Source organism: Pavona decussata, unplaced genomic scaffold (assembly GCF_977016875.1).
Source record: "Pavona decussata unplaced genomic scaffold, jaPavDecu1.1 SCAFFOLD_96, whole genome shotgun sequence".
NCBI classification, from domain to species: Eukaryota; Metazoa; Cnidaria; class Anthozoa; order Scleractinia; family Agariciidae; genus Pavona; species Pavona decussata.
In genome coordinates this window covers 377,174-402,641 of record NW_028145513.1, presented here as the reverse complement: position 1 = coordinate 402,641, position 25,468 = coordinate 377,174, and the positions used below count along the sequence as shown (strand labels likewise).

The window sequence follows — 25,468 nt, the reverse complement described above, 5'->3', positions numbered from 1 at the left end:
TGGGTTCACTCTAACACTTTTTATACAATGCAGAATTAATTCTCTGCATGATTTATCATATTTTAATATAGTACGTTTATAATGTATCTTGCTTTTACACGTTTGCCAAAAGAGGATACTATCAGCAGAATTTGCCAACGTGTCAGTCTTTCTCCTCCCCTCGTGTTGTTTCTTCTACAAATTACATCCCATTTCATTAAAATTCATTTTGATTTTGGGTTGAAAATTTTCCAACAAACCAGCTGCAGTTTAATTTTTACTTTCCGTTCTCTGATTCATTAGCATAACCTGGAACACTGTAATATAAAACTCAAATCACATACAACGTTAAACAATGTAAAAACCATAACAAGATAAAGAACTGAAAAAAAAATTAAATTAAAATAAATTTATCTGTAAGGAAGAGCGATTTTCGGTCCTTAAATTCAGGATTTAATTTCTCTTCGTCCGCAAAGTCAGGATTTGAATAATAATTTGTTCTCTTAAGGACATTCGCGCCAAAATCTTCCTGCGCTCAAATTTTTGGTATTAAATTGATACTTTTGCTCCAGTTATATAATGACTAACTCGTCAGAAAGGGAAAACCACATACAAGCGGGTTTACCACACTCATTTTGGAGATAAACCGTGCTGGAAGACACTGTAACACTGAGAAGCTTTGGTGATACGTTAAATAATTGGAAATAAACCTCTTTAACCAAGGTTCCCGTGTTCGCCTTGCAACGGGCCTATTAACAAAATATTTTGAAACTGTTTTCATCCCTTCAAGTCGGTAGCCTCCCACGCAGTCGTGAAGTCGGAAGACAGTATTTTTGAATAAAAACGTCAGCCACATTCGATCCCACTTGAGCAGAAACAGCAAAGTTGAATTAAAACTTCTCACATTCAGATATTTTGGTGAAAACGGGGAGTAAGTAAAGGAATTGATCTTTTAAAAGAATAAAAGGAATCTTGGCTGTGCATTAAAAAGAGTTCGTTAAATCCATGCAAAGTTCACGGTTTCTCTACATTTCTCCCTCAGCGGGCGCGCACACGATGTGTGAGGTGACATTTCACTGCGAAACGAATTGTGAGGTCAAAAACTTGCTTAGTTGCTACGTCTCTCTTTTCTTTCATCTCAATCCGTTTCGACTCACGTGATCTGAGCGAAAGAAACGTTAACCTCGGTTACGTCACCGAAATGAAATGATCGTGAGGGCCTGGGAGAAAGCCATACAGGGATAGGAAAATAACTCCTGGTTCAAAAGAAAGTACAGGTATCCGAACTCATCAAACCGGTGAGTTAAGTGCTCCTATTTGAAACAGAGATTCCTCTAGGAGGCTGAACGATATGCAAGACAAACGTGGTATGCAATGTCCTTTGGGTATAAAATTTCTTGATTTTCTGTGTTTTTTTTTTCAAAGCCTTTTCTCAAGTCTTTCCAACTGAGCAGATTGGTTTGAGGTGTCAGTGCTTTGAGTACAATTATCCTGCGAAATCGCGCGGAATTGTTGCCTGTCTAGCCTGGTCGGCTAAAATCAAGGGACATTCCGCAAGATTGCCTAGGATAATTGCTTTATCATTCAACACATTGATAAGAAGGCACAGTTTCATCGTAGAAAAGCTGGAGTCGATCTTCCAAGGCGCCGGGTTACTTGATTAAAGCGCTCTGCTATTCCCCACCCCCCCCCCCCCCCGACACACAAAATTACGAACATCGCAGGATGTCTGTTGTACACGGACGACGAATATTCAGTGCACCATGACCATATTTGGGCAGTGCTTTACTTCCAGTGTGTCAAATAATAATATTCAGTAATGGAAGCCAAGGGCCAAGGGAAGAAAAATGCTCATCTTTTTACAAAGCTTTAAAAGTATTTTTTTGTTGTAGGTAAAAGTGTCTAATGAGACCGCTAGTTTGTTGAAAGCTTTTAGCCACCTTGTGATTCTAATTTCCCAGATGGTTCAAAATGGATAACTTATACTTCACTGTCACGCAACTGTTTTACATGAAAGGATTAATTACGTTATTTACACTTTCAGCGGCAACCGCCCCCAAGTGGTTCTTAGTCATCAGACGCCAAAAAATAATAACATGCAGTTTCGGGAAAAAATGTTTTCAAGCAAGTCATTTTCTGTCCATTGACCGTCGCAGCGAAAATGACTGATGGAACTTTTAAAAAAAATCAATTTACAACGATTTACGTATACTTTTTGGTACCATACGGGAAATTCATACTAGGCAGTCGATATCAATCTGAAATTTAATATGAAAACTAAAAACAAAAAACAACAGTTACTTTCAAATTTTCTCTCGTTAATTTATGACAAAAAATATATGATCGACGCTATCACCTGAATGGGTTATTAATAGAATTGTAGGCTGTGCACTGACTGGCCGAGCTCTGACATATATGAACAAAAACGCGGACTGAAAAAACACAGTTGTGATAAGCCAGTTTCTGACTTATATTTACTGGGTACAGGTAGTGAGAGTTTCATTGTTACACTGGCAGGAAATCACACTTTGAACTTCGGGTCAATGGATTTCTCAGGTAACTTTTTCATTAAATACCAGTAACGTTTTTTTAAGTTCATGTTTTTTTTTCTGCTTTTTTCGATACTGAAGCCACGTTGCGGGGGAATGATATTACACGTGCTGCTCGCCATCAGATTGCAGTGGTCAACAATAACACACCAAAGGAAACAAAAAAACCCACTGATTATATCCAAATATCGATTATTTAATGATAAACGTCTCAGTACAGACCGTGGGACCAGTTTCGCTGTTAAAACTGATCGGGAATCACTGCATGGGAATATTCCCGCTCAGCTGTACACGTTGGCAGGAGAAAACATTTTTCGGGCAGCAGATAAATTTCTCAGGTAACTTTTTCTCTAATGAATGCAACTGACGTCTTTAAGTTTCTTTCCTGTCTTTTCAATAATTAAAGTTACTTAATTGCGACGTTGCAGGGGAAAGATATTGGATGCCATTTATTCAATTCAGTCCAGTTTGCCACGAAACGAAACAAAACAAAATCAATTAAAACAATTTCGATAAGAATGATAAAAGGATCACTGGTATATCAGTATTTCTCTGAGTATAAGCTTTCGTTGGATCGTCCATGTTCTCTTTACATTTCATTTGAACTTTACAATTATAATTGAAGAGAAACGTTTGAGTGCAATATACAACGACACTTGCAGCTTTAGTATTCAATGTGCTTCGTACTTTGATACGGACTAACTAGTTACGTCGAACTGCTTTGCAACATATTGAAGTATTTGCTCGGTTATTTTGTAATTTTTTGTCTAAATTTGTCGCAGTTTCCTAGTAATTTCTTCAAGTTACTACCGGGTCGTTGACCTTTACACGACTAAAACTGGATAATATTGGATCGAACGACACTCATCTTGGCGAGAAACAAAATTTTCTTATCATTTTTTATTTTCATCTTTAAATGTAGTTTTTTCCCTGTAATCTCTGGGTTCTGATAAAATTAAAACTTAAAAAGAGAGATTCCAAAACGAGTAACTGAGAGAAATTCTTTCTTCTTCATCCGTACGTGATAAAAAAAATGTTTTTTTTATAAGAAATACAGACGAGCCAGTCTCGTCTTTTGATGTCAATATTATGTGTCAGATAAAAACAGAATTACTGACATATGGTTTTTTGAAGGCTTGTTTTGCTTTCATCTCTAAATAAACGGACCTGCACTGCGGAGTGTAGGCTATTCTGTGGTTCAGCTGCGATCGAACCCTGGGAAATCTTCGATTTCTAACAAGTTGTGCCCGCGATATTTAATAGCGTGGGCGTTTCACGTTGTGCTGTCGTTGTTGTTTGCATTGAATTAAATTGAAGCCTTATGCGTAAATGGCGCGCTTCAACGAATAGCCGTACTGATAATTATTATAATTTCACCATCCATGACGATCGAAAGTTATTACCAGCTGCGGCCTTCATTTCATGGAGATTGAAGTAGAATTGAAAAATGAGCCATCTTCTACGGGAGATTTCAGGTAAAGCACGACTATTACAGCGACGTAACTAGTTCTCGAATTTCTAAGTACAGTCCGAGGTACATTATGTTTCCATTTCAGATCAAAAATTTGAAATATCGGCGAAACTTATCTTTTGTTTTCATTGCTAGGTGTAAACTAGTATGGTCAGTATGGGGGATGCACGAAACTGAATTTTGCAATTTGCAAATTATAACTCAGCGCTTCTTGTTCGATTCATTTACATTTATCCTAAATTAGTGAAGCGTTGCTCATGAACTGACATTACGATGTTTTTATATTGTAAACGTAAAAAGAACATGAAATTCATGGTTACTGAAACCATATTTATCGATCTCGTTTTAATCCTAGTTGGGCCGATCGCTACTTTTCTGACGATTCGCTGTAGGGGTTTAATAAGAAGATCGTTATTTTATTTTTAATATTATAATATTTTGACGATTTTTCCGCCAAGACCAATGACAGAAATATAAGTTTACCCTCTTTGAACATCCGCTTTCATTAATGTTAAATTATACGCGAGAAGCGAGAAGATTAGGTCTTTTTATGCAAGAAACAAGAAGATTATCTTTTTCAACGATCCCGTTCAACGGCATCATGTCTCGTGGGGTCCACGAGACGTGCATATGATGCCGAATGATTTATAGAAAGATTCTTGTCGCAACTCATTCTAAGCCTCTCAGTTTGTCACAAGGTCATTCTTCCTATTTACACATCTGGCATTATAAGATTGATAAAGAACTAAAACGTTTTCAGGGTTTCAATAACTGTTTAATCAGTATATAGCCGTTTTTTTTACTTAATTCCACGTGGACGAACTGGAATTGTGATCGGGAAGTTTCGTGGTCTGTTTAAAGCCGAATCTTACGGTCACGCCGGGGAACATTAATTTACAGTTACCGCGGTGATATCGATCTTGCTAAATTGATTTGCTTTTAAGCTAAACGACATCTTCTTTTCTAATGCAAATTAAAAATAATTTGGCCTCAAAAGCGATTCCGAGATACGCGACATTTGAAGTTCCTTCTTGTCTGAAAGAAGTCTTTCTCATTGGTGGTTTGTGTTGATGGACAGCTTTTGGAATCTCGCTAGTTGCAAGCCGCGCAGGAATATTGTTTTACTGTGGGGACAAAGTTTGCATTGATGACAAACAAATGATTGTAGCATGGCGGCAACTTAGATATTATTTGGTACAAGGAAACAATAGCGATTCAGCCCTAGACAAACGATGGTTGATCGAGATTGAATAAGTATTGAAAACAGAATCCGGAGACGCTTGCGTCTTCAATCGGATACTAGGAGACTGAAGCGTTCGATTCTTAAGTGGAGGTTAAGTCGTGATTAACTTGAACTTTTCAGTAAGTCACTTCTTGTTGTTCAGTTTCACTCGCAAGTCAGACTTAGAAAAAAGGTAAGCAGTTTGGATTAAGTCGCTTTGCTGGTCATCATCATTTCATGTTTTTTGCCAGTAGAAGTTTATTGAAGGCTCGACTACTGTGTGCAGTTTTTATATGTTATCTGCCTAAAATCACAATAACATGACGCTATTTTATATTGATCCATAAAAAGCGCAAAACCAAAATAGAACATCACCATGCACATTTAATATTGGTTTCTCAGTTTAATCACTGGTAAACACAAACACGTTTTTAAAGTTTTTCTTGTTCATTTCTACTTTCCTCTGCAAGAAAATGAAAACGATAACAAAGTTGTCGATTTCGATCTTCTTTTCACAAGTTCTGCTTGTTTCAAATGGAGAACATTGTTGATTGTTTAAATGAAGAATTTCTTCTAATAAGAACAATACCGATGCAGCAACTACATACACAATTGGTAATACTGGTGTCCAACCAGGGCAAAGCGGATATGATTGTGTTGTCTTTTCATGCATATTTTCCCCCACTTTATAATATGACAGTCACTTTGTACCACTCAGTCGTTTTGCTCCTTTCGGTATCTTAATTGTCATATATTTCTAACATCTATTAATTACTGAAAGTTAAAATTTGCCGACTTTTCTTCAAGGGCACTTATACCGGAGAAACGTTGGTACAAAACAAATCCAAGAGAGCTTTGAAAAAAGCAGCCTCATTAGAGTTTGACAAGCGGCTAAGTATTAATAGTGCAAGTAATTAATTGTCACCCTCTATAAACCTTCCCGCTAAAAGCTTTCCAGTAGTAATTGAAGCCGGAATATTGAATACAAATTTACAATTTAAAATTAAATGTTTTACTCAGTATTGCAAGAATTCATTTCCTAGTTAGTGATTAGTAAGAAAAACTGCGTGAATTCTCTCCAATCCCACCAACTCGGGCCAGACAGCCTGATCTCATCCCGATCAATGCCGCTTTGGCGTGGTTGGCCTGTGTGACAGGTGCAAGCGTCCAGGCTATCATGGCGACTGGAGCCCAGTGTTCAGTTAAAAGCCTATTTTTCATTACTTCCCAAGAGGACTTCATTAATTAAAATTTCTGCATGCTTGCAAAGATAATGGTCAACTTTATTTATATTGAAAAGAGCGCATTAATTTTTTTATTCTCCCCATCTTTTTGTAATTCTGGTCATTTTATCTTCAAGGTAGCAACAATTACAGCACACAAAATTAATGTTCAATTTATGCAAAGTAAAATATTGATTTAATATAAAAAATATGAGTGAACTGTGAGTTTACATAAGACTAGCGTTGTCGGTTCTGTTGTTATCTGATTCTTATTGTAGGATAAAGACATTTCGCGCTCGAAGCCAGGTTGAACGATTAAAAATGTGAACAGTTTTCACTGAGTTGTCGTTTGGCAGAAACAAACAGACTCTTCCACGTTTTTTTTTTTTGCAACTTTTGATAAGGACCAGTTAGCGAATATCCATCGACACTACTGAAAATAGCGCCTTCAAATTAGGAAATTCGCTATGTCAGAAGTGAGCGAAGATATAGCTCCACAAAGTCGTGAAATTTTACAGACGTTTGTATGGTGCATGGAGGGCACAAAATTGCCCCCCACCATACAAACGTCTGTAAAACCTCTCGACTTTGCGGATGCACATCCTCGTTAGTTTTCAACATCATCCCACTCTCAAACTTTGCATCTTTATTGATTTAAAGGCGTTCTTTTCAGCAGTGTCGATGGATTTTCGCTCACTGGTCCATGTCAAAAGTTTAAAAAACCGTGGAAGGGTGTTTTTTATAGTGAAATAATTTGTAGTGAAATAAAAAGCGACATGTCACCGTGGGTTTATTAAACATTGTTTTTATGGACTGACTCGTAGCTGGGAGACGAACAGGTCTACTCGAGTTTCCGATATTAAACGACTTCAAAGCTATAAATTTTAAGTTTACTTTCGATCTTACATCAGAGTCATAGATATCAGTCGTTGTTGCTGTGTTTACCCTAATCGAACCACCTGCGCGTGCTATTGGCTTCCTTTTAACGCAACACATCCACGATTGGTCAGATTTCAACAACAGCTGTCATACTCGCGCCTAAGAAAAGAGCATCATTCTTTCCAACGGACGACATAATTGTTCATTGGAGTTTAGTATGTCGCTCGCTTGTTGACATGAAAGCAGAAGTATAATTTTCAGTTAACGAGAATAATTTTTGTTTTTCGCTATTCAAGGTCTTTTCCGATGTTGGGAAATGGGCACTGGCGCTAGCAGCGGTGGATCTCAGGCAGGATCGTGTCCAAACGTCAAAGAAGGCTCTACACCGATCGAGCCGGAGAGCAGATCGTCGAGGAAAACCTCAACTGTTTCGAAGAAACCGTCCAACGGTTTCATCACTTTAAGTTATGAGCCTACACACACACCGCTTATTCGAAAGCGAGGCTGCATAAAAGAGGGATTTCCCGTCCATGGACTTATTCAAGACAAGTATTTTCTGATAAAGGATCACTTTCATGGAATCGACAAGCTTAAGACGTTGGACACTCATGGAGCGCCAAATTTTCGCAAAAGTCGAGGTACCTATCCCGTTTATGGAATGGGCCAACCGTCGAGAGACGGTTTAGCTCATGTTATACAAACGTTGGTTGAAAATGGACATAAGGTAAGCAGCTATCAATGAATGCTTTTAATAAATGTAGTATCCGTAGATCAGCACACATCCTGACAAATCAAGTAAATGAGCTTCGACGTTACTGTCATGTTTTGTAGTAGTTTCGGTGCTTTTCAAAAAGGGCCGTTTGCTCAAGATTCACTGTTTGATTTTTGATCTAACGACAATTAAACGCATTTAACCCCATGTTCCCTTATAAAGCCGTTTTTCATCTAATCGAAAATTTGCATGACGAAATTGCGTTTTGCAACCCGCAGGCCAAGTGAGATGACATCATATCGGTTTCCGTTTTCAAAGATAAAATATTTGGTCACGTTATGATTTTCGAAAAGGCGAATTTACTTTAGTTCCAAGTACTGAACAATCACTCTCTGTATTAAGAAGTTGCAATTATGTTTTTACAGGAAGGAGGTCGACTAGAAGAAAGCAAATATAATAAAACACAAAACAGATTCTCAGCGGGTTGTGATATTTTCTTTTTGTATTTTAAAATATTAAATCAAAACGTCGACCCAACTTCTTGTGCTTCGTCTACATTATATTTGCTTTGCACTGTTTTTTATCGTTGTTACGGGAACAATTTAAATCGTGGGTGGACGGAAAAAAGTATCAGTTCATTCCATATAGATCAGAGAGGACTGATTGCGGTTCGCGGTATGTTTCTTTACTTTTACATTTAAGTGCGAAAAGTTCTGCCTCTGCGAAAAATAAAATAAGCACAGTACAGAGCGTATTCCTCAAGCAGATTCATGTGTTTTCGTATTTTGCTTGAACAAATCTGGTTACGAATAGCTATTTTAGTTTACTTGCAACATTTTGTTTGGCGGGAACACAATATTATCTGAGGTTGTCGTGGCAACGCTAAGCCCTTAGGTAAATTTTAAAATCCGTATTTCGCTATTCTATTGAAATATACTAAATAACTAAATTATTCATCTTTTTCTAAAGCCCTTCTTCAATCATTGCAGGTAAGCCGTAAAAAGAAAAAAACAATTGTCGTATTCGGTGAAGTTAGTCTTCAATAAAAAGTGACTTTTCACGGTTTTTTCCTCAGATCACGAGAGCAAAAGGACGTTAAAATTAAGTATGCTACTCAGACTGGATCCATCGCACGCTACAGAAATTAGGAGAGGAAAGAGACTGTTCGCAGTTTTAATTTGGTTCGGTTTGAATGAAGTTGCCTTGCTTTCTCTCTTATTGAATTCCCGATGGTGTGGTAATATGATCATGAATTTTATCGAGGAAAATGAAAATTCGTCCAAAAAAAGACTTCTCAGCCCCAATTGGCATCGGTTGGGTATCTATAGTATGCCAGAACCGTTTAGTGGAGTGTCAAGTCCGTTATATCTATGTTTGATTTTAGTTGTCAACGTAGCAGAGTTGATAAGGTAATTAAATTAGCCACCGTAAAGAGATTCGAGTGCTAACGTTTCGAGTGTTAGCCCTTTGTCAGAACGAACTCGCTCTGACGAAGGGCTAACGCTCCAAACGTCAGCATTCAAATCTCCTCACGGTGGCCAACTGTCAACAAGTGATTACCTTATCAAAGATAAAACTTAACTTTCCGGCGTTTCCAATCCCCATCGCAGCACAACAATTTCTTTCGAAACTGTTATATTCAGCCTGTTACAATTCATAGTTTTGGAAGTTGCATGCAGTTATATATTTTGGCGCACTGTGCAATTTAATTTAAAGCGACCTTCCGGCCATCCTCCCTTCGCACGGAAGACAAAGGTTATTAAATTTTTCATTCGGGAGTATTAAAAACAAGACTGTAGTTTGAAATAATATTTGATATTTTCCTTTCGTAATTTCCTCTTAATATAACTTGTTCTATTTTAATTTCCCCCCAAAATGTTTTGGGTTTGTAAGAATTAAATCAAGGCGCGAAACATGAACTAAATCATCATCGGCGAAAAGTTTTGCAAACATTCAAAAACTTTCACTTACGTGCAAATGCAACATGGAAATCAGGTATATAATAGGCTTGCCTTTGCTAAATCGTCCATAGTTCTTTTGTAAAAAAGCTTTTTTTCAATGATTTTCGGAACACAAAGCAATTGTAATAGTTACAAACCTGCTGTATGAGCATTCAATGGTCCGTTATGACTGAAATGCTCGAAATGACTGCTGAATTGTTCGCAGAATTTAGAAAGGTGCTCGTTTGCTCATGTTCGCTGGACAAATTCCACTAAGTTTTGGGGCAGTCAACCGAATTTTTACAAAGCACTCCGTATCAACCAGTAGCTTTTCCAGCGTGTTATACTGATCAATACTCATGCTCGTTAGAAAGCAAACAAACAAACAAATAAATAAATAAATAAATAAATAAATAAATAAATAAATAAATGAATGAATAAATAAATAAATAAATAACAGCAACAACAAGAACAAAAACAAAACGAACGAAAAAACAAACAAACAAATAGAGAAACAAGCAAACCGCTGTGTTAACAAAGGCCATTCTTTGTAGCTGTACAATAATGTTTTAGTCAACGTGTGTTTGTGAAAAAATACGACCGAAGTGAAGTGTGAACGATAAAACCAAAGAAAACAGAATTGTTTTCGTCAGCCGTGGATTAGTAAAGTGCTTCCAATAATTGCCATTTAGTAATAAATAAGTTAAACATGTTAATCAATCTTTGCTTAGGAAATAGTGTCATTTAACCTGCGAGAGGAGCCAGTCATATTTGTGGGACTCAATCATGATTACGTACCTTACTCGCCCCGGGACCCCAGCAGTCTGAAGGGAAACATTGCTAACCATGGAGTCAAACCTGAGGAACTCGCCGAGAATGAACTCAAGATCAGAGAAGAGGTGAATATTTTGTTCTTGTTGTTGACTTGTCGTGGTATATAAAGCCATATTGGCGATATATAAAAGTTGAATCGCAGTGGCGTTCAGCACACATTAAATGAACTAGTAATAATCAAAGATTAGGAGGTACGTTCGATGATCTCGATCCCGGGCTCTCTCTCCTTTTCCAAGTTGGTGATAATGTCATCCGTCCCTGCAAACTCTGCGGGGGATGCCAGATACGCGTCCCAAGTTCTGATTCAATCATTCGTTGATTGCCCCGATACAATCTCGACTCCAAACGTAATTTAATGGGAGTGCGTTATTTCTACGTCTAACGCAATTACAACATAAATTATACATATTCGTACAGTCAATTACACATAATTTGTAATTTTACAGTAAATGAGCAATATGTACTCTCTAGGGCGTGAAAGTTACTGGTATCGTACTGTAACGTATCGTGTTTTTCCTTCTGCATTTTGACTTAACAGAGGGTGAGCTTTCGATGTATTTAGGTAGCTCAGCACATCCAAGCTGATCCCAGCAAATCATATTGTTCACTTTTTGTTGCAGATAATCCGGTTTTCCGTTGAAGAGGGTGGAAAATTTTATTTTTATAATAACGTGGAAACATTTGAGGATGAGCCACACCCATATAAGGTTGCTTACGAGGAAGATTTGTGCGTGCTGGATGAGATCTACAGCAGACAGATATTCCTTACTCCTTTTCTTAGGTGAGGTCATTATGTAGGTTTTATCCCGGCATAGTCAGTGTAAGACAGCGTTTCAGAATGCAAAAAAGAACCAAACGAGCCGGGCCGCTTAGGCTTGAAATTCACCTTTTATCTACACTGTTCGGAAGGACCAGCGTAGCAAAACCGCCAGACGCCGGTTTGCTTACATGTTCTGAAATGCTCGTGAAGGCTCTTTTAAAACGGTTTCAACATTTGACTAACATTCGTTCAACAAAAGTTGAACGGATGTTGTGCAAATGTTGGATGAACGGAGTGTTCAAACGGTTTCAACGCCATTCAACATTTTCAAGAACAAAGGAAATGTTGAAGCGATGTTGAATGAAAGTTCAAACCAATTTAAATTTGATTCAACACACTTTTAACAAGCTTTCAACATTTTTTTACCCTTTCAACAAGAATGTTGAACGACCTGTTTAAACGCCCCCCGACATTTGGTTTAACAACTGTGTTGAACGCCGGCATGTTGAAGCAAATGTTGAAACCTTTTAAACGGGCCTTGAGTTGTGTTTTGATCATGGTTTGCTGCAATATCTTCAGGTACGACGATCACGGGAAAATCGCTGAAGAGACCAAGAAAAGGGTTTCATTTAAACGCGTTGCCACACAAGGAAACGTTTCGTGCAAATTTGGTTCCAAGCAAAATTGTAACATCAGTTGGTCTTAGTAACATATACCTGCAACATACCAATCTCGCATATTTCAGTTTTGACTTTCCGCGATTTTTGTGAAAAGTACAATTTATTACTACTTATCGGAAGATTTTGGTTGCGCAAAAATTGCGAAGAATGTCATTTGCAGGCCATTTTACTCCACGCCATATTCTTGCGTCATTCGTCTCGAAATGTTTTGTTGTAAGAACACATGTTGCACGAATCAAAAGTTTTCATGCGTATAATTCTGACAACAGGACGATGCTTTATTTGTAGGTATTCACGGATTCCTATTACCGCTACAAACGCTCCCGAGGAACAGGACTTTGACCAATTCATCAGCGCTATTAAAGATATACCTCAACTGTTCGACAGCAACTCCTCTGCCCCGCTGCCCGCCATGGTGTTTAACTGTCACGTGGGTCAGGGCCGTACCACTACAGGCATGGTGATTGGCTGCTTAATCATGTCACATAGGACTGGCTTCCCTTCAGAATCACAGTAAGGAATGCACCATTGTATTAATTTATATTTTTTTCCCGAATTCTTATAGTAGCCAAAAGCTTGGTTTATGATTTTTTCAGTGGGTTGCATGGTATTTCTCTGTTTTGTTAAGCTTTGCACTACTGATTTCTCCTTCAAACGTGCGCATGTTTTTTTGGTAATTTGCCCAACCGTCTTCCCCTCCCTCTTAAAATAAAACAAGCCGCCACTTAGCTATCCCTGTGACTTTAATAATTATTAACAAACGACATCTACGTAGGGTTTACCAAAATCCGATCTCAAAGCGAGTTTAAAAGGTTCCACCAGAATGGTCGAGGTTGATGTTTCTTTAAAGGCGGTTCGTTTAATAGATAACATGCAACAGACAAAAGGAACTAGGACTGAGATAAGACTGAAGCTTAGACTGAGCTGTAAGGCTGGTTTCCATAAACACAAGATAATGGACACTAACACTCTCGTTTTTCTTGCACTTATGCCATGCTAATGAGAACGTTGCTTATGCACATATGTTGCCTAACATTGAACATCTCTTGTAATAGACCCTTCTCCAAAAAGCGGCCGAAAATTCAAATAAGTTAAAATTGAAAACGTATACCAGCACTAAAAAGAGCACTTTTACTTTAGTAACCCTGCAAAGTTTCAGCATATCAGGTGTAATATCAGCTGAGAAAATGTAAGTTGAAAAATGAAAAAATTTACAGACGTTTGTACGACTGGGGGTATGACGTATACCCCCAGTCATACAAACGTCTGTAAATTTGTCAAATTGCATCTTACATTTCCTAAGCTGATATAACACCTAATATGCTTAAACTTTGCAAGGTTACTAAAGTAAAGGTGCTCTTTCCAGTGTTGGTATCAGTTTTTCATTCAGTTCAGTTTTGACTCATTCAAATCTGCTGCTGCCATTTTGGAAAAGTGTCTATTGCGCTACTACGGGAATAAAACAGCATCAGTTTGCATAAATGAGTCAGTTTTCATTCCTCCTTCAGTTTAGTCGGTAGTTTGTTTTATCACTGTTCTTGTTTTTTCTCTAGCAGCATTCCACTGCCTGTCAATGAAAACAACCCGAACTTGGAGAAAGGGGAATTTAGAATTATTCAGCAGCTCGTAAAAAATCTACCCAATGGAAAACGAATTAAACATGAGGTACGTCTTAAGTTCAATATGTTAAGGGCGAGGGATGATGGCTAAATTAACGTATCGGAATTTTTTTATTGAGTCAGGTATCTACCTATTCAAACGACCACTCAAACAACCACCCTGCCCACCAACCAACCAACCACCCAATGAAATCAATGAATCAATCAATCAATCAATCAATCAATCAATCAATCAATCAATCAATCAATCAATCAATCAATCAATCAATCAATCAATCAATCAATCAATCAATCAATCAATCAATCATCGGTCAGTCAGTCCATCAATCAATAATCGGTCAGTCAGTCCATCAATCAGGTTTATTTTACCAAGCAAAATACAAAAAAAAAGAAATAGTTATACACTAATTACCTGTTAGCTAAACCAAACGAAATGCTAAGTGATAAAAGACTAAACATCCCATCCGAGGGCTGGAGGGGGGAGTAGTATTTAATCTAGTCGGTTCGATTTCAAGAAGAAGTTGGATTAAACTCTTGCAGCTTGGGTCTCTAAGATCGTAAAGACTCTGCCTTTATGAGCTATTCTTTACGCCCTTTTCTTGCATTTCTTAGGTGGATTCTGTGATTGACATTTGCTCTGACGTCATGAACTTGAGGTCAGTCAGTTACGAGTGCAAAAATAAACTAGAAGAGATCAAGGATGACTACAAGATTGAGGTAAGTGTAACAGCAAGGGAATAAAACCTGTCAGACTTAAATTTATACGGTTTATTATGTACTGTCAGCTACTTTTAGCAAAACTTTGAAAAACCAAAACTGAAAATTACATCGACGTGACCTGAAAACAATTGCCAAATCTTGTTAAAAGTTATTTTAGTTTTCTTGTTAAAAGTTACTATACCGTGCACTTAAACTAGTTATAGGTGTCTTTGGGTACGGTGATGACGACAGAAACGGATTGCATCTTCAAGAAATGGACCAGTTTTCAAGTTCTTCCACCGTATCTTGGTTAATTATTGACAAAATCGTTTCGTGATTTGTTGTCCCTTTGAGAAAATCACTTCATATCTCACTCTTAGTGTTCTAGGAACATTTTGTGAATAAGAAAAGGTGTTTAATAGTTTCATTTTCATCGCAAAACGCAAAAATCTCAACAACATAGCTCCTCTAAAAATCAATGATAAGAGTCGCAGTGAAGCAATATTGCTTAATTTCGCTTTTGTTACACAGCTTTAAATGGATGGTCTTTTTGTTCTTTTTAGGGACAAAGCGCCTGTGAATATTGGCTGAGAAGAGGACTGAGTGCCTTGGAACGATACTTTTTTCTCATCCTATTCAATGCATACTTACACGAACAGGTAAGAACAGAATCACAATACACACGGTTTTATTATACCTAAACTAACCAATTTAAAAGACCTTTCTTTGGAATCGTTTCTTGGGTGTGTTTCTCGGTTCCGTCCGTTCTTCTTGATAGAGCTTCTAGATCATTAATTGCTCTTCGACCCGTTTAGTTTACATGCAGTGAAATTGTCAGGTCGTCTACCAGCCTCTATTAAAATTCATTTTGCACGTACATGATCTAAGTGTGATGCGCTTTTTACTTTTACTAACGAAGGTCACTTGGACAACGCCGTAAATCCTCAATTAGGAGTAATTGATAGCAGTACATTCACTTTGATTAGTCATGTGGTTATTTTCTGTAAATGCCTTGCATTTTCTCTCTTTCCCCAGTTCCCTCTCATGTTTTCACAAACGTTTCGTAAGTGGATGCAGCATAGGCCTTGGCTCTACAGAATGCTGAGTCACATTGACGTCATGGAAAGGGGAGTGACGTCAGAATTCATGTCGAAATATCAAAATCCAACCTGCCTGGTAATTTTCAGTTACTGCTGTTTTCCTCTCATGCGCCATTACTGACATTGCTTAGTAAATTTCTTTAACAACTCACTGAGCATCTATGGAGGATACTCAGTCCGATTGTCTGTACCGTGGTTAGGCTCGCAGCCTATCAGGCGGTCGCTTCGATCGCTCCCGCCCCGGTACTTACAGTCAATCTTGTATCCCGCTTGGTCCACTGTATTTGAACAAAAAGAAAAGACTGTTCGCGTCTGAGATTAAGTTGAATGGAACACTAATTCATTAACCTGATCGTATTTTTAAGCATGCATTGTATTACTAAATTCAAAGAAATTCTGTAGCAGCAGTGCGATTAGTGGTCATGTCCTCATATAGTCCATATAGAAATTATTTTTTCTCTCTTAGAAAACAATAATACGTGAGACGGCCACTCGTTGCGCACTGATTTCTCAAGAAAAAGAGTAACAGTTCGTTTGTTGTTTTAAAAGTCCTGGAAAGTCCTCGTTTTAACTTTTTCCGCCCGTTTTTTTATTCAGGTTGCAGATGAGCAAGTTAGTCTTGATGTCCTAAGCACTCAGAGAGATGTTGAGGTACTCCAACTAATAACTCCTTATCTCGTCGCGATAAACGTCGCGATCCACACCCACTGATGTGACAGACTTCATTCTTTTTATCCTTTGTTTTTAGGTTTCAAATTTTCGCAAGGTTCACGGACTGCCAGTGTATGGCATGTGTCAGCCATCAAGACAGGTACAGACCCTTGGTAATGAGAAATCAAGTATATAATGAACTCAGGATAAGCTAAGATACTGCAGTATTCAGCAAAATGATTGTTTCCTATTCAAGGTATATTATAGATTAGCATAACCTAGTGTCGACCACAAACTAGTATCATTCATCTTTGGCTGAGAATGGCTTGGATGGAAATGCGGGATTGCAACTTGATAAAATTAGCCAAATTTTCAAGTCCTTCTTGTGTATTTTGAGGAAATTGCTACACACTGATTATAGTTTGCCCCTCCTCAGAGAAATGCTTTCATTTTTTCTTCCCCTGTGCTATAAGAGCAATTTTATGTCAGAGAAGAGGTTCTTTCTCAAATAGTTGAGCCGCTTTGACCAAAATACAGCCAAATCTCCGTGACAGTGCCCGTTTAAACTCTTGTGTAATTGTAGACTTGCGCAACCAATCGGGTTGTGTTTAGTAATGTATAACCTATATTTCAGTCAGTGTTTTTCTGAGTTTCCAAACATCCAACAATTTTTCGCTACTAATTTTAATTATATCCCTGACTACCGTATTATTGACAGTGAATGCTATTTGTCTTCTCATAGGGCCTGAATCATGTTGCAAGCTATCTTTTCGGTCCAAAATGCGTCCATCCCAAAGTTGTTCTTTTCAACTTGAGGGAAGATCTAGTAGTCGACTGCGATGGAAGTACGTTTAGTCCCAGAGAGGTGAGTACGATGTAAGGTTTAGTACATATGGACGGTCATTAGACTATATAAACCAACCTTGCTGGGCAGGAGAATATCCGATGAGCGTCTATCCAAACACCGATTGTATAGCAACTGGTTACGGTCCTGAGGCGGATAAAAGAAGGGACCCAGACATTCTCTCCAGGTGTTCATCTAGCTGTTTAATATAGACACGAATCAGCCTGTGAAACTCAGTATACTGACTGATAGATCTGAATGGGGTGGAGCTCTTCAAATTTTTCGAAGCTCAGAAGTCCAATACGTTGTTCACTAAACCCCATATTCGCTGAATATTTACTGCTAAGTATAACCTAGATAAGTACGTCTCGTTTTTAAACTAGACAGCTTAAACGCGGTTGAGGCGTCAAAAGACGTCTGCTATGTGCGTCATTCAGACGTAGTTAACGACGGTGCCAGCTTTTGTTACTGCGCATACGTTCTGCGTGCCTCGGAATAGACTACATGAAGTCATATGAAAACGACAAAAAGGTCTGTCCTATATAAAGTACCCAAATCAGGGTTAGGTGCATTTCTGGACATAAGTGGAGAAACGAAAACGCGGGTTTCTTAAGGACGATGCTTACTAATACAGAGGTATTTATGCGCGGTTTGTGACCACGCTGGAAATGCAGATCTTAGCCAGGGGTAATTGGAATCCAAAAAGAAAATTGAGGTAGCCAGCCATTTTTTAGAGATAGTTAAGCTTCAATTTGGAAAAAAAATTGTTATTGCTTAATTATCTCTGAAAAATAAATGGCCACTCACAATTTTCAGTTTGGATTCCAAAAGCCCTTGCTAAGATCGTCATAAACTGTGCAGAAGTACTTCTTTTTTAGCAGGTACCGGCGTTAAGAAAGTCGCCTTTCGTACGTCTACTTTTATCTCGGCGCTTGGTTACGCGAGTTTGAAGGATCATTTTTGGACGTAAGGTGTTGTACTTTTAATTTCAGCTTGCGAACATGACAGAGCATATGCCTTTCAGAGGATTGGACGCTGCTGGAGTAGAGGTGAAATATTCTGACACGGTTTTCTTCCTTTGAAAGAAATGTTAGCCATGCGAAATTGAAAACGTGGGCAATTATTTATTGTTAAATTTCCTGTGCACTATAGATCACCCATGAACATTCACTTGACTAGAAAGAAACATTTATGCACCTGTCATAGATGATTTAATAGTTTCATATGTGACACACATCCTGGATAATTATTACCCTGCGATCAAGGCAAACGGCAAACGGCAAACGGCAGTAATGACCACGTGACCATCAATGTTTGAGCCATAAGGGCGTCCAGGTGTCCTATGGACGCCCACTTTTGGGGAAAATACACTCAAAATTCACCTAATCTTTTAAAAAAATGACAAGAAACATGCTCCTTGGACACCCAACTTTCAATTTCTGGTTTAAAGCCTGGTGACCATGTTTATCCCACATTTGCCACTCGTTGCTTTTAGTTTCGCAGTAAAATTTAGTAGTTTTGCTTTAGCATCTGAGGCCAGACGCCAAGCGCGGGAAACGCGTGCGGCTAAGGCACAATTGGTTTTGGTTTTCGTTCTCATTGGTTGAAATTATGGCGCGAGTTTTGCCGACCAATCACAGAGCGAATTAAAGCAAAACCAAAGCAAACACAAAATTAATTTCTTTCGACACTCAATTAAAAATTACTCTAACAAAGGCAAAAAATAGTAAATATACATGGAGCTCGGTCCAATAGTTTTGAGATTCTTTTAAAATATCCCAAAGAATAACACTGAGCCTTGGTAAGTTATTAGTAAAAAAAGTTGTTTTACTTATCCAGTAAAGATATCGGTTCTATTCATGTGTTTACATTACTTACTTACTTAATTAATTAATTTGACCAATCTTATTTACATTATTTTACGTTTTGCTTTCGAAAATATTAGCACAAGGAGAGTGAATTGAAATCAGAATTGTTAAAGAAAGGAAAGAAGCGACCCACCATGGTAAGTCCATTTGTAAGTTTCTCTCGTTTTAACTGACCAGAGAACCAACTAACCGACCGACCAACTGTAAATTACCTAGCTAGGTGGCTTGCTATCTAGCCGACCAGCCAGCCAGCCAAACAACCAACTAACCAACTAACCGACCGACTAACTGTAAACTACTTAGCTAGCTGGTTTGCTATCTAGCCGGCCAGCCAGCCAAACAACCAACCAACCAACTAACTGACCGACCAACTGTAAACTACCTAGCTAGCTGGCTCGCTATTTAGCCGGCCAGTCAGCCAGCTAGCCAGCCAAACAACCAACCAACCAACTAACTGACCGACCAACTGTAAACTACCTAGCTAGCTGGCTTGCTATCTAGCCGGCCAGTCAGCCAGCTAGCCAGCCAAACAACCAACCAACTAACTGACCGACCAATTGTAAACTACCTAGCTAGCTGGCTTGCTATCTAGCCAGCCAATTAGCCAGCCAGCCAGACAACCAACTAACTGACCGACCAACTGTAAGCTATCTATAGCTAACTGGCTTGCTATCTAGCCGGCCAGCCAGCCAGCCAGCCAACCAACCAACCAACCAACTAACTGACCGACCATCTGTAAACTACCTAGCTAACTGGTTTGCTATCTTGCCGGCCAGACAGCCAGCCAGCCAACCAGCCAGCCAAACAACCAACCAACCAACCGACCGACCACGTAACTAGCCAACGAATGGATTCGTTCTGACCATGGGCTAACGCTAGAAACGTCAGCTCTCGCTTCTCTTCACGGTGGTCACATTACCCTATTAACTCTGTTGACAATTTGTTGACCTAAATGAGTGTTTTAGAACACGAGGCATTACAAAATTTCATGCTTTGTGCCTTTAGGTGTATACGGATGTTAACTGCGCCCCAGAAGAGCGCGAGTTTAACAGTATCGTGACACTACGAGAATCAGCGGAGCTTTGCATGGCGAAAAATCCACAGACAATGTACTTCAGGCTGCCTATACCAGAAGAAAGAGCCCCAGAGGAAAAGGTACAACAATATTCATCATAAAGTAATTATTGTCATTGTTGGTGCAAAAGCGGAGTTACGTTCAAGAGTGGTTGAACTGCAAAACACGAGTAGGAGGCGAGTTTGCAAGCGGTATTTTTCATCCTCACGATTTTGCTGCCCGGCTAAGCTGAGCTCCAGCTGCTTGAGATTGGTTAACAACAACCAACCGATTTGATATAGTTTTATTTCGGTTTAGTATACGCCCTGGAAACTTCAACATCATTTCTCATTCCTAAAAACAGATTTTGTTATCACCCTTGGCCTTCATATAGCAAAGCACTGTTACAGTGCGGCTCACCTTACCGTGGCCACCCAACAAACTTTTTTTACAAGTTAGCCATAAAATACAAAAGGACACGTTTTCAATAATTCGTTGTTGCATCACTTGCCTGTTGGACTTTGCAAGGAGGTGTAGCCGTTAATCAAATTCGCGTATCCTGTAAGTTTATTGAGTGGCCACGGTAAGGCGCGTCTGAGAGTGGCTAAGAGTGAGTTGCATAGACTACGAGTAGTGGCTGGAGCGAATGAAACGCGCAAACATTGCTTCTCGCGAGGCGACCCCTGTTAGCACTCGCTCGCGTGTTTCGTTCGTTCTACTATCCCTGGGACTGAGATAAGAGACTACTCCTTACTCAAGGAAGTGTACTGAGTTCTCTGTTTATAGTTATTGCTTTCATACGCTGTTCTTAGACTTCTTATATATCATGTATCAGTGTAAAATTGTTCACTTTATTCTGCGATGTTTGACTTGCAGGATTTCGATCACATATTATCGATTCTTAACAACCTGCACGAGATATACACAGATGAAGACGGACCAGCCATCGTGTTTAGTTGTGAGTTGGGCAAGTGTCGAACGACTACAGGCATGGCAATTGCGGCACTTATTTATTGCAACAAGAAGGTAAATGCGTGTTACAGTCACTCATGCAAGGCAACAACTCTTTTAAGGTTCCATTACCAGTGAAAAGCGCGTTCCCTTTTTGTTACACCTCCTCTATAAAATAACATAATAATAAAAAAAAAATATAATGGGAAAATCATTGGCACATCTACCTACAGAATGACTCTTCCTCCACTGTTTACCTGGTCGAATCGAAATTTGGAAATGTTGGTTTTTGTGGAGGGCGGAAAACAGGAGAACCTGGAGTAAAACCCTCGGAGCAAGGACGAGCACCAACAACAAACTCAACCTACATATGACGCCGAGTCCGGAAATCGAACCCAGGCCACATTGGTGGGAGGCGAGTGTTCTTACCACTACTCCCCCAAACTGTTGCTGAATTTAGCAATTTATTTGTCCAGGGCAAATCACGTCGAGAAAGGAGAAAAACGTCGACATTGTTCTTCCTATAGTCAATCCAACACCTTAAGTCACAGATTTCAGTTCGGAAATGAACATTATAGGGAATTCCACAAGATACCGAAGAGCTGTATCGTGGAACAGTTTTGAGTTTTTTTCTTAAAATTTCATTTAGCATAACAGTAGGCAGTCTCATCTTAGTAAAATGTTTGTGCATATTTTTAGCATACACGACCTTACCAGCAATGCCGATTTATAATTATCGTGTATAATTAACAATTATTCCACGAGCGCGCGTTGGATATGAGATGATAGATAGCCAACGAGGCGCGTAGCGCCGAGTTGGCTATAATCATCTCATATCCAACAAGCGCGAGTGGAATAATTGTTTTATTAAAAATAATCAAGTAATATTGGTGGGCCTTGCTGATTTCCTTTTCAAGAGCAACCAGAAAACAATTTGTGGTCACTACTTCCCGGGCATGGCATAATGGCTCATATACCATGGCCGCTAGGCCAATCAAAACCCTGAAATTGCATTATACAATGATCCAGTTTTTAATAATTATAAATAGTGTCTATCAGTCTCCCTGATGCTGGTGAAGCCCGAATAAGCTTGAATGTAAACGATAGAAGCTGAGCTTGAATATTACAATGATCAAGTTATTCGATGTAAAGTATATGAAACAATTCAAAAAATTCAAAAAATTCACTGCGATGATCACTTCTCACTTTGATCAAGTTATTCCTTCGTCACATTCATGAAAGTTGAGGTTGACTTCATGCTAACATTAGTTGCTTTGCTTTCAGGGTTTTCCTGTTGGTACAAAAGTTGATGAACAGGATCCTGCTTGTGTTCCAAATGCAAAGTATACGCTGGGCGAGTTCTCTGTAAGTATTGAATTTTTAATATAAGTAAACTTTATTCGGTCTGAAAACAGTTAAGAAACACATGTGAGTCTCCAACGGGTGTCGTACCCATGATTCTCCCACATACAGGCCGACGGATGCTGTTCAATCAACCAAAGACATTCTTATATCGTATTATATCATTATATAATACATCATACATGTATTATATCATTATTTCTTTCACAATCTTTTTCAAGTTCGCCTCGCTATCAGAAGTGTCTTCAGCATTTTGTTCTGGGATTTCGGACGAAATATCTGTAGAAAGCAAACTCTGCTACCCACTTTATTCTTAAACTAAACTTTGTGTCCGACTTGTAGTCATTACAAGTTGTCTTGTTTGTGTTACTAGGCTGATTTAGCAATAGAACGGGAACGTCATTTGAGGACGCGAGAGCGCGCGGAATAGTCTCTACGCGAGTCTATTTCGACTCAGTTTTGGGCATTCTTGATGTACGCGCCGTTGTCAACTAACGTTCCCGTTCTGTTACTAAATCAGCCTACTATCGTTTTACTTCCGTCATTCAGAACGTGTCTGTTCTCAATTCTTAGGTTAAATGGTGTTTTAGTATAGCCTCAGTTGTTCACTGCATGGGGATTATGTTATAGTGTTATTATGCCACATTTTCTGCAGGTTATTCGTCACCTCAAGAGAGTTTTGCCCAACGGCCCTCAAAGGAAGCGTGAAGTTGATCATGTACTTGACAGAATATCAGAGACTATGACACCTATGCATTATCACTCTAGAGAAGTGATCTTCTCTACTTTTAACTTGGTGAGTGAGCTTTAGAATTACTTATCAACACTGCATGACCGCCCATTGCTGGCATTAGCTTGCTATTTGGCAATTATCCTGATTAAAGATAAAGTTTAAAGTTTAAAAACATTCACATTCTGCCGCAGTGCGGATTAGGAAAAATGTCCCCTTTTAAAGGATGTTTGCTTTTGTTTCCGTGGTAACACCGAATGTTTCTTGGCGTCCAGTAAAAACTAGGTAAAGTTTGACTCCGGCTTGATCATGAGGATTATGTTTTCTTTTCACAGTATCGAAGTAATTCCTGCACTTCCAAAGAGGAACGTCTGGAGCTTCGGAAGAAAAGCCTGTACTACTTGGAGAGATACTTCTACCTCATTCTATTTAACACCTACCTTCACATGGAGAGGAGGACAAAATGGCAGCGATCTTTTAGCCAGTGGATGACGGAAGTTGCAACGGCTGCAGGCGTTTATGAAATTCTCGACAATTTTGGCTTCCATGATTTTGAAAAGACAGAGGAACGTTTGCGTGCACTGCGCTGGAGGTGGCGGGAAAGTTACAAGGGAAAGCCGTCAACTTGAGAGTTTTTGGCGGAAAAGAGGCGAGGCAGTTGATACTTAGCCCGTTCGACAATTGACCAAGCCCGCGAAGACAGCCACCTTTCATCGCTCCCAGCTAGTAACCTAAAGTTACAATTAGATACGCAAGAAGTATCTTTTTAGTACACTCAAACACAGGATAATATGCAAATTATCAGAAGAAAACCAAAGGAAACAAACAGAAGAAAAACACATTTTTCCGACTTGTTTGGACAACGCGGGTGCTCTAAATAAACAAAACAGTCATGGTCTATTGCGTCTTTTTCTGAAAAGTTGGAAAAGCTGGGAAAAAAAAAAGTAGTGTCGCAGCAACTGTGGCCCGAATTGATACATAAAAATTATATTATGTGTGACATTAATTAATTATTTATCATAATTTATTACAACAGTAATATACAATATTGTTTGGTTAAAATTTACAGAATATCTGGATACGAAACAAAGATATGAAGTCACTTAAAGGATTAGAAATTAATCAAAATTAAATCATTCTTTACTAAGTATTTAAAAATACTAATATCGTTTTTGATAATGTGACAGAAGAAAGTCTCTGCATCGAGAAGGAGAATGGAAGGGGTATCTGATATAGCTGAAATTGTCGCTTCTTTTATGTAAATCTGTGAGCTCAGTACCAACTATGTTATTTGTGCAAATCTCTTCTCTTCCACCTACTCTGCCTGCCTCCATTGGTCAAGGGACATCTGAAGTTGGTCCTTAATTAGCATGACCGCCGAAGGGAGGATTGTTAAGACCAAAACTACAAGCCAAAATGGAACAGAAATCTACAAAAACGTATTCTATTTTCACAGCCTTAGACCAAAAGGCTTAAAAGCCCCCTGCCCCCCCCCGTCCCCCTTTGACGCCGGGCAAACTTGTTCCTTTGATATAAAAGGTCATTACAGTGATCCTATGTGAAAATATGGCTGATTCACTTAGTATGAATATTACCAGCTGTCTTTGTTTCATACTTGGGGAGTACCATTACTACCCCCTCTGCGGGAGCTCTTGTCCTGGGATCGGATTATTAATTCATTATTTTTTCTATGTGTAAATTACTGTCAAAATATACTTCAGTTGCCTCAGTGGTCAGCTGATGGCATAAGATATAATTAGAAATGGTTGTAAATCTCATTTAAGTGCTCTTTTTATAGGCGACAATGTCAATTGAACAGACAATAAAAACTACATACTATCACATGGTTTCCGTCTCGTAACCGTTATTGATGAAGATGGAAACGTTTCCTTTTACTAATACTCACCCAAAGTACTCTGCTAAGTCATATTTTGATTAGTAAGTAATTAAGTAAAACCTTTATTTAGACACGATGAGTATTTAAGCTATGCAGCTTGTGGGGTCGTGTAAATACTTGAATATAAAAGATACATAAGAGATACTAAAATAACTTCGAAAAATAACCTCGAAAAACTTCAGCGATCGTAACTCTCCGTGCTGTGGGTCTTTGAATTAAAATTATTGAACCGTTATACAGTATAACGTGTGGTTCGGGAAACAATACTTCAGTTTAGACAGGGAACCCCGGTACTGAAACTTCTCACACATAAGGATTCGAATTTGCGTTGACTTTAGTGAAACGACCACTGACTGCATAATTTTTTTCCATTCTGGCTTCCTTAAAGCCGGAAATTTCAAAGTTGCTCGAGTCAAATAGGAGTAAGAAGTCGCTTTTGGATTA

General features: G+C 38.7%; 1 protein-coding gene across 8 annotated transcripts; it reads left to right on the top strand.

The window, feature by feature from the left end:
• The first annotated feature begins 1,315 nt into the window (after positions 1 to 1,315).
• On the top strand, positions 1,316 to 24,971 carry LOC146472782 (paladin-like). Of its 8 annotated transcripts, none has more exons than XM_085118984.1 (19): positions 1,316 to 1,346; positions 7,620 to 8,047; positions 10,707 to 10,874; positions 11,430 to 11,590; positions 12,538 to 12,762; positions 13,803 to 13,914; positions 14,481 to 14,585; positions 15,131 to 15,226; positions 15,603 to 15,743; positions 16,265 to 16,318; positions 16,416 to 16,478; positions 17,061 to 17,183; positions 18,155 to 18,211; positions 19,108 to 19,167; positions 20,036 to 20,185; positions 20,961 to 21,110; positions 22,320 to 22,400; positions 23,053 to 23,193; positions 23,463 to 24,971. In XM_085118984.1, the coding sequence occupies exons 1-19, from the start codon at positions 1,331 to 1,333 to the stop codon at positions 23,754 to 23,756; spliced, it is 2,625 nt and encodes an 874-aa protein (XP_084975110.1). In that variant the 5' UTR covers positions 1,316 to 1,330; the 3' UTR covers positions 23,757 to 24,971. The 8 variants fall into 8 exon arrangements, with proteins under 8 accessions (XP_084975110.1, XP_084975111.1, XP_084975107.1 ...); XM_085118985.1 differs by lacking the exon at positions 1,316 to 1,346 and adding an exon at positions 2,508 to 2,535; XM_085118981.1 differs by lacking the exon at positions 1,316 to 1,346 and adding an exon at positions 2,667 to 2,866 and having other exon boundaries at positions 13,806 to 13,914.
• Positions 24,972 to 25,468: the final 497 nt, after the last annotated feature.